At 55.9% G+C, this 12,216-nt stretch overlaps 1 protein-coding gene across 1 annotated transcript; it reads right to left on the reverse strand.

Annotated features, from left to right (window-relative positions):
* Window positions 1-3,206: 3,206 nt before the first annotated feature.
* On the reverse strand, window positions 3,207-10,275 carry CPSF4L (cleavage and polyadenylation specific factor 4 like). Its single transcript, XM_032429809.1, is given in 6 exon segments — window positions 3,207-3,546; window positions 4,456-4,551; window positions 7,470-7,593; window positions 7,596-7,624; window positions 9,545-9,595; window positions 10,161-10,275. Coding segments are annotated over 6 exon segments (501 nt in total). The 5' UTR covers window positions 10,264-10,275; the 3' UTR covers window positions 3,207-3,448.
* Window positions 10,276-12,216: the final 1,941 nt, after the last annotated feature.

Here is a 12,216-nt window from a genome sequence, read left to right on the forward strand (position 1 = left end):
CCAGCATTCTTCCAGGCTGCCCTGGCCCCTTACCCTCCAGCTCCAGGTTGGCCAGGCAGCTGGCTCCACCTGCCAAAGGGCGTAGGGAGGCCACACACCTTCTGTTTTCCCCATTTCCCCGAAAGGCTTGGCTTAGCCTCCCCGTGGACTAACTCGCAGTGGCCTTTGACTGAGGCATCAGCATAGATAGTATGACATTAAATGGGCCCCGTCACTCCCTCGCCTCCCCAAGGTCAGCCCTGTTTGTAGCACCTCCCTCCCCATAGCTCCTCACGTGAGGCACGGGCCAGACAGGGAAGCAGCTGCCGTGCTAAGGAGACCTGTTGGGTTTAATCGTTGAGAGCAGCCGGTGAGACGGTCCGCACAGAACCGCTGCATGCTGCCGGGCTTTGGCGGCCGTGCACGAACTGCGCGGAGCGCGACACCTGTACTTGCCACACACCTGACCTTGGGGTGTACGCACATTCTGCTCCCCCATGTTACGGGTACCGCGTCCTACCACAGTCCATCTGCCCCCAGTCCTGTTGTGTTTTTAGCAGCTCGCTCCCTCACAGGATTAGAGGAAATAAGCCTGCGTACGGCAGGCTGCTAATCCCGCATCCCCTGCCCCGTGGAGGCTGACACGAGGGCTCACTGGGCCCTGGGACCATAGGATCCCACAGAAAGGCCATTGGGTGTCTTCACTAGAAGGTCTTTGGTTAGCCCACAGAGCAGGGCTTCCTTTTTTGATAACTCCTACCTGTTGGAGTCTTACTGCGCTGGCTGGCATAATGGCCCACGCTTCGACACTAAAAGGAAAAGATGAGTGGTGTGACTTTTTGTAAATTCAAATCCCAAGAGGAATACCCTAACCTGTCTGGGGAACCCTGAGAGCTAGTTAGCTGTCATTCTAAGGAGTTTGATGGATGCTCTCTTAAATGAAGCTCCATCTCAGGCCTGAAAGACCTTGAGATTCAAGCCAGGATTTCTGTCCCAGAGAACAGACCTGCAGATGTTCAGAGGCCCCAAAATCAAATGTATGAGAAAGGCAGGAGCTCTGCACCCTTCCTCTCCTGATGGAGCCTTCTCTATCAGTATAGAGGAGTCAGAAGCACAGGACAATGTAGACGTTATCTCATGAAGTTATGTTTTTCTTTCTGATAAGCCAGAAAATAGCAAAAACACAACAAAACCAGAAAAAGTGCTACGTTCCCTTCCTTACCAAATCCTGCCCCCCGAATCTTCATGTATGAACTCAGAATTCGTAGGCAGCAAAGGAGGAGGTGAAAGCTGTTTAACTTACTAGCTTTTAAAGAAGGAAAGTCTTGTCTGGCCGGAGATGTACGTCAGTTGAAGTCATGGAGACTTAGAAACATTGGGGTTACCGGTGCTCCCCACCCCCCTCATTTGCACCCCTGTCCCCCAGTGTGGTGGTCTTACCTGACCAACAGCAGCCACTCCCCCCTCCCTTGCCCTCAGCAGGGCAGTGGCCTGGTCTGTCCGCGGCAACTCACCGTGTAGCCCGGGCCCTGCTCCAGTGCCCTGAGCCCCGAGCGATAGGAGACCAGGGGCTCCTGGGGTCGCCTGAGGGTGGAGAAGCAGGTACTCCGTGGTCGGGGAAGGGGGCTTGCGAGGCTCCCAGGCAGAAGCAGGAGGTGCTGAACCCCATGGCCGGTTGACGAGCTGCTAAGGTCAGGAGAAAACTGCGGACATGGTGGCTTTACACCAAGGGCAGAGGCTCTGGCCAGGTGTTCCGGCAGAAACCTGGTTTCGAGATGCCCTTAGTGACAGCTTTAATTGCCAAAACATGCCTCCAGATGAGAGTTAAAATGGGCTTGGGAATGGCCCAGAGTCATGGAAGAGGCTTCCCACCTTCTAGCAGAGATCCCACTCAGAGGCAGCAGGGGGCGCCCTCCCGAGCCGGCGCGGGCCTTCCCTCCTGCGGAGGGGCCGGATGTGGGCGCGCTGATGCCCGGCGGCTGAGCAGAGGCCTGTTCCCACGCCTGTTCTGACCTCTCTGACCCCACCGGCAGCCCAACGTTCAGTCATCCAGGCCAGGGGTCAGCAAAGGCTTTCTGTGGAAGACCAGATAGGAAGACGTTTGGCTTTGCAGGCCATCTGGGCTCTGTGGCAGCCACTCAGCCCTGCTGCGTAGGCCCGAGACCGGCTCTGGAGGATGCGGAAGCCGTGAGCTTTGCCCCAATCCAGTAAAACTTCCAGAACGGACATTCTCATTTTCCCGTGTTAACAATATGTTCTTTTGTTTGCCTTTTTCCCTAATCTTTTTAAACAATCATTCTTGGGTGCCAGGCTGTACAAAGACAGCAGTGGCCAGATTTGGCCCACAGGCTGTAGTTTGCTGACCCCTGATGTGGGGAGGTGCTCTTCAGTGCTTGATAGCAGTAAGAAGGGTATATGTTCCCAGAGAGACTGGGCACAACCAGGAGGGCCTGGATTCGGAATAACACCTTTGGACCACAAATACGGAGCTGGGCCCCTCGTTCTTTGTTTTAAAACCTCACACGTTGGGCACCTGGTGGGCTCAGTTGGTAGAACATGCAACTCTTAATCTCGGGGTTGTGAGTTCAAACCCAATGTTGGGCATAGAGATCACACACACACACACACACACACACACACACGGGGTCGTGAGTTCAAACCCCATGGTGGGCATAAAGATCACACACGCGCACGCACTATCCAGCTAAGGAGAAGGAAAGCCTCAGGGGCTGATAAGCTGAGCAGTCCTGCAAGAAGCAGAGGTTACAGAGGTTGGAGGGGATTTGGGTGGTGGCGTGTGCCTTTCCCGGGGTGGGTACTTGGAGCAGATTGTGTGAGAGAGGGCAGCTGGGCATAGTGCGGTGCCAGAGATAGAGAGGGAGAGGGAGCTCCCCAGGGAGCATGCGCAGTAAAGGGAGCCAGACACACCTGCCCCCTTCCTGCCTGCACTCACCTTCGTGTAGCTCGAGTTGAATAAAAAGATTCATCTTGGGACTGAAGGAAGTAGAGAGAGATGATTACAGCCTGGCTCCACCCACCCCACCCACCCCACCCCACCCTCGCCCCCGTCACCTGCTCATTAGCATGCTCCGTGTCAGCCTGCTGCAGATTTCCCATTTCTGAACCCTGTGGGGAAGGAGCCCATACGCCAGCCAGGGGGATGAGGGAGAACTGCAGAGGGTTGGGGTGCGTGTTAAGGGTTTCTACTCATTTCTAGAACAGTTTGTGAAGAGCTATATGTCCGTGCCCAACACGAATACACATTATCAGCCTGGGGTATTCAGTGCAGCACCAAGTGGGGGAAGGGGGTGTGGGTGTGCCGGGTAAGCTAGCAAGGAAAACACTGGGCAGATGCTCACCAGACACTTCGTTTCCCACCTTGGGCCAGTGAAGGTATGGAAGGATCTAGATCTAGAAGCCACAGAACGGACCCCGTACTAAGTGGGATTTGCTGATCTAGGGGTCATACTTACTGTGCAAATTGGCCGTGGGGGCCCTCGGGGCAGAAACCCACTAATTAGTTAACACACATTGTCTTATGGACATGGCAGTGCTTACACAGGGACCTGCTGGGCAAAGAACAGCCAGAAACACACATGACAAAGCGCAGCGGAAGGGTATGGCAGTCACAGGCTCTCCACCTCACAGGGTGCATAAATCTCCCTGTCCCTTCCAGACCGCCCAAAGCACCTGCTTCCGAGCCGCGTGACTGAGAGGGGAAAGGAGACCTCGGAATATGTTGGGGTGGGTCCCGAACAATGGGGTTGGAAGCGTCCCAGCACACTGCATCTTGGCGAATTGATGTGGTTGAGGACAGTCATGTGCCATCTTTATTTAGCTCCAGAAGGTACAGCTGGGGAAACCCTAACCCCACAACCTACTTATCCTCCCCTAAAATCCCCCAAACCAACACTGCCAAGGCCTCAGAGCAATTCGCCTGAAAACAAAGGAAAACAAAGCACGTAGTCCTCAGAGCAGAGGGACTGTGATGGGGGGAAGCTGCTTCTTAATGGGGTAGATGGAGCAAGCTTCAGCACACCCCTGGGGGGGGGGGCGGGTTAAAAGAAATAGAGAAGAGAATGTAGATGAACTGTCTCCTGTGGGACCCTATGCCAAGGGCTTCCCGTGGGGTCCTAGATCTGACCGACTCCATAACCCTACGAGGGAGGGGTTTCCCCTTTTCATAAGTGAGGAGATGAGTTCAGCAACTAGTTGAAGGTCACACAGTTGATGCACTTTGAAGTCACCAGGATTGGAGCCCAGGTAACCCTGCTCCAAGAAGCCAGCTCTGTGCCAGGTCCTTCCATCGTTGGCTGAATGTTAAAGTCACAGAGCGGGCCTGGGGAGAACGATGGAAGGACCTTCTGTTGGGAAGGCCCCACGGGGCTTCATCAGGAATATGCCTCCTTCCCCTGCCAGGAACCCCACACACACACATCCTGATCACCTAGTGCTCCCTTTCCATTGGGGCCTCACCATCCTTGCAGAAACCTTGGTCACACCAAGGACAGTCTCGGGTCTTGAAAGCTGGCTTCACGTGGAGAAAGGCACATTCCTTGTTGTTGCAATCACCTGAAAAATCCAGCATTCTTTAAATGTAGGCTCATCTTTATTGTTACTTCCGCCCTCCCCAAACTGGACTGACCTTGCCCCTTGCATAGAAGCCACTTGCCTGCCGTCTGTCATCGGCCACTTTTCCAAGACAGCAAGGTTTTTCGAATCCCTCCTGCAATCTAAGGGGGTTGGATCCCAATACTACATGCCAAGCAGGGCTTGGGTGGGAATAAACACATCTGGAAGAGTTGAGGCAGGGCCAGAGATCCAGAAGGAGGGGCCGGAACTGAAGGCATTTGGAGGCCACCAGAGAGGAAGGAACGAGAGGAGAGGCGGGGAGGGGAGACCCAGAGCGAGCAGCTAACGATCCAAGAAGACACACTGTGGATGCTGATGAAAGCCCTCTCATCTTCACCACTACGACACCTACAATGTTTCCAGAACCACGGCACAGTCCTTTTTGGTGGAAATGCCAAGAAGAGCAGAGTAGTGCTCCCAAGTTGGCACCAGGATGTCAGACTCGACATGAGGGACACCTGTAGCTTCACAACGCCTGCGCTGTAATCGGTCTGTGGGTTGGCCCAGGACTCAGGTCCCCTAGAAGGAGCCAGCCCTGTTGGACAGACCACGTGAAAGTTGTGGTAAGAACCCCCTTAGTTTTCTCTTAGGGGCCCAGGGGCTTTGAAGGAGCCATGGGGAAGATTCGGCTCATTTTTCACCTCTTGAGTAGAGAAGCGGTGAATGCTTCCAATCTCATCCTCCTTAAAAATCTACAACTTGGTGCTTCTCAGAACCAAAAGGAACTTCACGGGGTTCACCCCATTGGCTTTCAAACCACTCCAGAGATCTATTTTCTACACTGTGCTTCTGCAAAGCAGGTTTCACCTGGAGAACAGTGCACGGATACCGAAGAGCTTTATTTATTTATTTTTTTTTTAAAGATTTTTTTTTTTTTAATTTATTTATTTGAGAGAGAGAGAATGAGAGAGAGCAAGCACATGAGAGGGGGGAGGGTCAGAGGGAGAAGCAGACTCCCTGCCGAGCAGGGAGCCCGATGCGGGACTCGATCCAGGGACTCCAGGATCATGACCTGAGCCGAAGGCAGTCGCTTAACCAACTGAGCCACCCAGGCGCCCCCGAAGAGCTTTAAACCACTATCCCCTCCAACCCTCCCATCTCACGAACAAGGACACCAGGGCTCAGAGAGGGGAAATGCCGTGGCCACGATCACCGGGCTTCCTCGCATTGACGAGGGGCTTACACGCTCGACGTCTGTGTGCAGCCCTTGGCCGAGCGCTGACTCTGAGCTCCAGCCTCCTGAGGAATGGAGTGACATACCCCAGGGCTGGTGAGCATTTGACAGGTCAGGTGGTGGGAAGTCACCTGGGCCAAGCTCCCTTTCTGCCTCGGCCTGGATGCACGTCTCCGCATTCCTCTGATGGCCAGCAGGTGGCACCCACACCCCACCCTCCACTCAGCGTTTCGGGGCCAGCCGCAGGGCCCAAAGCCCCTGGCCCCCTTCAGCTGCCCCTTCGTGCTCCACCACCTCCCAACATAATGTCCTAAATAAAACAACTTACTTGCAAGAAGAACGATAATTACTTTGATAGGATATTAGAATATCTCTAATATTCCGCTCCAAGAGCGGAAACAGAGTTTACAAACTACCATCAATGATTTACATGGATGCCCCTCACAGCGAGAGGTATTTGAGGGCAGAAGGGAACCTGGTTCTATCCCTGTGACCGTCCCCAGCACAGTATCCGAGTCCCCAAAGAAAACCAAACCAAGTTTTACTGAAGGAATGAATAAGAGGCATTTTTAAATGAAAGAGGTTTAGGTGGTGACCAAGGGGAGCCGGGATCCAGATAAACTTTGTCTTTCCTTTCAAAAAAACACAAGCGGGCAGCTGAACCTCAACTCTGAGCAGACAGGACACAAACTTTGGCCTGGGAGGAGCTCTTTGAGGATGCTTTGCTTTCTCCCCACATACCCGGGACTGCCCCCCACCACCCCCCGCCATTGGCACTAATGAAGGACAGCTACCCCTGAAGCTGTCTCAGAGAGGTCCCTGGAGACTGGGCCAGCTCTCTCCCCGCAGGTCACTCTTTTGGAACACAGTTTGAAAAGCACTAGACTAGATAATCCCTAGGGCTCCTTCCAGCTCCTGAAAGAACTGAGCTGTAGAATTTTATTGGGAAGATATTTTATGAGATCTGAAACACTCGCAGACCATTCTTAAAGGAGGTGACTAGTGGCTGTGTCTTCCCCCTCTGCAGCCCCGTGGATGACAAAAGGAGGTCCTGAGGCCAGAGGGCAGGAGAACACGGTCCAGACCTGACCACACAAGATAACTTGAGAGGCTAGGGCCTCTGAACCTCACGACTGTATGTTTACAGTTACCTTGCACTGCCCATCAGAGATGATAGCTTTCCACTTACGGAAGCAATGTAAAGTTTCCTTCTAAAATAAGACTTAATAATAGCAAGACAATGGAGAGAGCGGACAGGTCAGTAGCACGGGTGCTCTGTGTGTTGGGCAAGCATCGTGAAAGTGACTTCCAAATGCCCGTTTGGGGCCCCCTGGCCCTGACCCACCCCGGGACTGAGAGTTGGCCCGTTCCAGGCTTGTTTCCGGACAGTCAGTCCGGGTCTGTGATGAGGGAAACAATTCAGCCTTTGATTCCAGCCACACCCTTCCCTTCCCCGGGGGCGGGGGGGGACCTGCAGGGCAGTGAACAGGGACGGACCCCAGAGTACAGCTCCCCTGCATCTGGGGGGCTGGAGAAGAGGGCACCCGAGGCTCAGAGAGGCCTGGTCTGCCCCCCGAGGCATGCACAGCCTCCTTTGAGTGCCCCCCTCTCAAGACCTCGGCCCCTCTCACAGTCCCCACTGCCAACCTCCGGGGCAAGGCCTGGAGCCAGGAAGGGGCATTACCGAACTTGGAGTAGAAGTAGCACTCGGGCATCCTGGTGACGTCGTACTGGTCCCAGAAACTGCACTGGTCGCCCTTCTTACACAGGCCCCAGAGCCAGTGCTTACACACCATCAGCTTCCCCCCCCCCGGCTGTGCCGGAACGGGCAGAGCTTCCCTGGGAACACCAGAGCACCCAGCTGCCCACAGCCTGGACCCAGCTCAGCCCTGAAGGAACGCCCCAGGAGAGGCTGTGGATCAGACCCCCGCTGCCCTCCCTCGATCCCATCACCTGACCCCTGGTGGAGCTGGAAGCAGGGCCAGAGGCAACACGGAGGATGCTCGGTAGTCCTGACAGGTGGCTGTTGGCATGACCACGCCTCTGCCCAAACTCTCCTCTCTGCCTGGCCTGCCGTCGCCCTTCTCCACCCCCGGGGAGCCCCAGGGGGTCAGGGCAGCTCCCAGGCACCTCACGGCCCCCTCTCCTCCAGGCTCATGGTGGGGCCCCTACCAGAGAGCAGAGCCACGGTTCCAGCCCGGGGCTCCCACCCAGCACGGTCTAGGGCACCCAGTGCTCCCGAAGGGCCTGTTAAAATCAGGTCTTCAAAACTCCCACAGGGGCGCCTGGGTGGCTCAGTCAGTTGGGCGTCTGCTTTCAGCTCAGGTCATGATCCCAGGGTCCTGGGATCGAGCCCCGCATCAGGCTCCCTGCTCAGCGGGGAGGCTGCCTCTCCCTCTGCTTCTCCCCCTGCTCATGCTCTCTCTCTCTCTCTCTGTCAAATAAATAAATAAAATTTTAAAAAACAAAAACTCCCCCAAAGGTTATGTTTCCTGAGTCTGGAGACCTAAGGTGCTGACCTAAGAGCCAGCTCTGTAACAACTTAGAAGGAAGTGGAAATGTTCTATGTAACTCTGTTATCTTCTCACTGGGGTATTGCCAACTGCACGAAGGATGCTCCAGTTCCTAAATTCCTGAGCAGGACCAGCCTGACTCTCAGATAGAAGGCTTGGCTGACTCTCAGATAGAAGGGGAGGGAAAGTGTGAAGGGCTTCTTTGTACATAGTCCTCCCGTCACCCGGGCCTGTGACTTGCTCGGGTGTGACCTCCCACCAGAGCAGTGGTATTTCTTTGCAAGAGGGTGTCACTGTGAACCACTGCTTTGGAGGAAGGACCCAAGGCGGCATCTCAGTCCTGGCTGCATAGAGCCTCGAGTGCGCAATGAGCTGGTTTCCCTCTCACCCCGTCATCCAGAGCCAACACGACAAATGAGGTACAAGGTACATGGCAATAACACCCCAGCCCCTCCCTGCCTGGGCCCCTCCTGGCCTCCTGGCTTCCCAAGGATCACTTAGATCCGAAAAACTGGTCCTAAATTCATTCACAATAGTAGGGTTATTTAACCTGGATCTATAGGGGGACTGGGAACCCCGAGATTGAAGACAAGACTTTTGGGCAACTGTGTATTTCTACAGGAAGGGGCTGTGAGTAGTTCATGAGCCAAAGGTTGAGAAAAACCCTGGTTGGATTCAGGCCTCCTGTACCGGGGGAGAGGGGCTTAGAAGGAGGTATCACTTAATCCAAGTTGGGGTGGGGGAGAAACAGGTGACACTGGTAGCATTTCAGAGACGGAAATGGCCACAGCTTAGAACATAAAGACTACACAGAACAGCTGACCAGGTCCCATATTGATCCAGAGGGTGAGAAGGGGAGGGGAGCGGGGAGAAGGGCACTGCTTTCCTGGCTGGGAGGAAACTCAAGAAGCCCGGGGCCTCCTGGGAACACACAGGCTGAAACCCCCAAAACTCTCACAACCCCCCCCAGTAAGGTGGAAAGAAGGGAATGTCCCCTTCCAGGTAGCGCTGGGTACCCTAATCAATGCTGCTGGGCCAGGGAAATCCTTAGTGGGGAGGGGAAGGCTTCCTGAGGGATGTACCCACCCACCTGCCCTTTGCCTCCTTACAAGACAAATTCGACTCCATTCCAACCTCCCCTCCCCAGGTGCAGATTCGACACCCTAGTCCAGGCCAAGCAGAACCCACCGTAGTCTAGACTGCCCCTGCACACACCCCCCACCGCCAGGTTCTCCTGCTGACCCACCTTTGTCACAGAGCCCTTTAGCGAAGAAGTTGCACGCAGCCCAGCCCAACTCTAGAAGGGAAAGAAGGAAGGTAGCTTCTTCAGAGGCTGCAGCTGCTGGAGGGGCTTTTCCTACTCAAGAAGTGCCCCCCCCCCACCCCGAACTTCCCTGAGGCTTGGGCCTGGGGGCCCCCAAGTTCCTGGCTTTTTGGATGCTGGCCTCCAGAACCAGCCCCGAGACCTCAACACCTAAGCCCCCCAACTCTGAAACAGAGGGGATGGAGGGGCACAAGGGAGTTCAAGGGGCCAATGTGGAATTTCCTGGCTTCTCACAATTCACCTTCTGTGTCTCTCTGCTTGCCCAGTCTGGGAAATGGGCTGCCTGGAAGTCAGCCCCATTTTCCTGGAGTCCTGGAGAGGATGTAAGAGGGGAAGCCTGAGCCCCTAAGAAGGGAGGGACTAAGCTGGGAATCACAGGTGACCGGCCCCAGCCCCGCTGCCTCAGTCTCCCTGGTGAGCGGCAGTGAAGGGGCTGCCCCCTCAGGAGCTGAGCAGAGAAGCCTCCAGAGAAGGCTGGGGAGAGGGGGCCTGGCACAAGTTCCTCCAGAAGGATGGCTGACACCCTGTCCTCACTCACTGTCCATGCCCTGGAAAGGCAGGAGGCCAGTGCCCTTCGGCATCTCTACGTCCTTCTCGAAGGTGAAGATGAGCTGCTCCAGCCCAGCAATGACCTCTCGCATCTTCCATCTCCTGCCCGGGCTGCTAAAACCTGCTCAAGCCCCCGCAGGTGGACCTTATATAGCTCATCCCTTAAGGGGCCAGGCTCTGATGCTGCGCCCCTCATCCCCGGGTGCCCGTGACCAGGTGACGTCGGGGCTACGCTCCAGGCACAGATGTCTCACCACACCCACCGGATGCAGGTGCAGACGCCCCAGGGCCCCATGCCCCGCACGGAGTACAGGACATCCCGCTCACAAGGCACGCTGCTGGGGAAGAATTAGCAAAGCCCCCCACGCTGCTCATCTCTCTGCGGGTCCTCAGACATACACACAACAGATGCGCAGACATTCCCAAACCTGTGCTCATTCTTTCAACATGAAGACAAAGCCACAGGTCAGAAGAGTTGCATAAACCAGCTCCCATTCCCAGGAGCTTGGGGGCCAAAGGGTAAGGGGGGGGCGGGGCAGGGGTGCTTCCCTCCAATCAGATCCCAGCCAAACCCTCCCTCTGGGACTCCTGACACCCCTTTTCTGGCCTGAGTGACAAGCCCTGAGTGAGCTCTTCATGGGAGAGGGGAAAAGGGACGAAATCCAGAGGAATCAGGAACAGTCTGCTGAATAGCGCTTTGTTTCCGCACACACAAGCACACATCCCCGAGCTGGGAGCTCGGCTGGGGTTGGAAGCAACCAGAGGCCGGCCTCCCCGCCAGGATTCCACAGGCCACCCGAGCGCCTCCCACCCCTGAGAAAGTGCTTTGTAAACGAAATCTCTATGCAAATGTTGTTTTATTATTATTACGCCACCCCTGCCCCCAGGGCCTGGGACATCTGAAAGTGCTTTCAAAGGAGCGCATTAGGGCTCTAACTAGGACAGGCTGCCCCTGCCCCCCACCCCCTGCACTGGCCTTCCCTCCCACTGGAGCTGATGTTTTCCGAGTCTGAGTCTCGCACTGGAACCCACAGGACCTGACGCCCTCCTTCCCGGATGGAGCAGGGAGAGGTGGGCAGCGCCCTGCAGGCCTGAGCTGGCCTGCAAGAAGGAGCCTGCTGGCTTTTGTTTTCCCAGGGCTCCTGCTCAGGCTGTTCTTTTGAACTCTGGATCCGAAAAGAAAATAGCTGGAGAGAGAGAGAGACACCTGGAGCCGAGGCGGGGCGGGGAGGGGATCCAAGAGTTTCCAGAAGCCTGGGCCTCCCTCCAGCTTCAATCCCGGGGGGGGGGGGGGGGGGGGGGGGGGGGGGGGGGGGGGGGTCATGCTGAGCTGGGGGCAGTGGGAGGCTGGGGCACCAGGGCCCCTGGGGTAGATGCCCTATTCCTGTGCATCGATTAGGAGTCCCAGAAACACATTCGTCTGTCAACATACTAACCCGGCAGCCCAGGGAGGCAAATGAGGACATCAAGCCTCGGCGAGGCCAAGGGCACACAGTTGGGAAGGTGGGGAGGAGGGAATTCAAATCCGGGTCTCTTGATGATTTCCTTCCATAAACATCCAGAGAGCATCTGTGTACTAGGGACTGGGGCCCCCCGAAACGAAGGACTGTCTTCCTGCCCTCAGGGACAGCCCAGTCAAGTGGGGAGTATGCGATGGTCCAAGGGGATGAGAGGGCCTAAGAGGGTGAGAAATGGTAAAGCCTGGGGGGGGGGGGGCGCTAAGCAGGGGCAGCGAGGGGCGGCAGAGGAGTGTTTCAGAAGGGAGGCCAGCCATAGGAAGGCACAGGGCATGAGGTGACATGGCAGGGGGTGGGTGGTGGTCAAGGTCAAGGTGGTCAAAGATCAAGGTTAGACCTTCTAGCAGAGGGGTGTGGGTGACAAGGTTGGAGAGGCAGGGACTTGAAACTCCAGTATCTCTTAGGGCTTGGTTTTCTCTCATGAAGCCAGCGGAGTGCCCCCTGAAGGGCTAGGAGAGCCACATGCAGCACCCCGGAGAACAGATGGAGGAGGAAAGACAGGGCAGGCAGCTATGTAAGGGATGATAA

This window comes from Phoca vitulina, unplaced genomic scaffold, assembly GCF_004348235.1.
Source record: "Phoca vitulina isolate PV1807 unplaced genomic scaffold, GSC_HSeal_1.0 scaffold41, whole genome shotgun sequence".
NCBI classification, from domain to species: domain Eukaryota; kingdom Metazoa; phylum Chordata; class Mammalia; order Carnivora; family Phocidae; genus Phoca; species Phoca vitulina.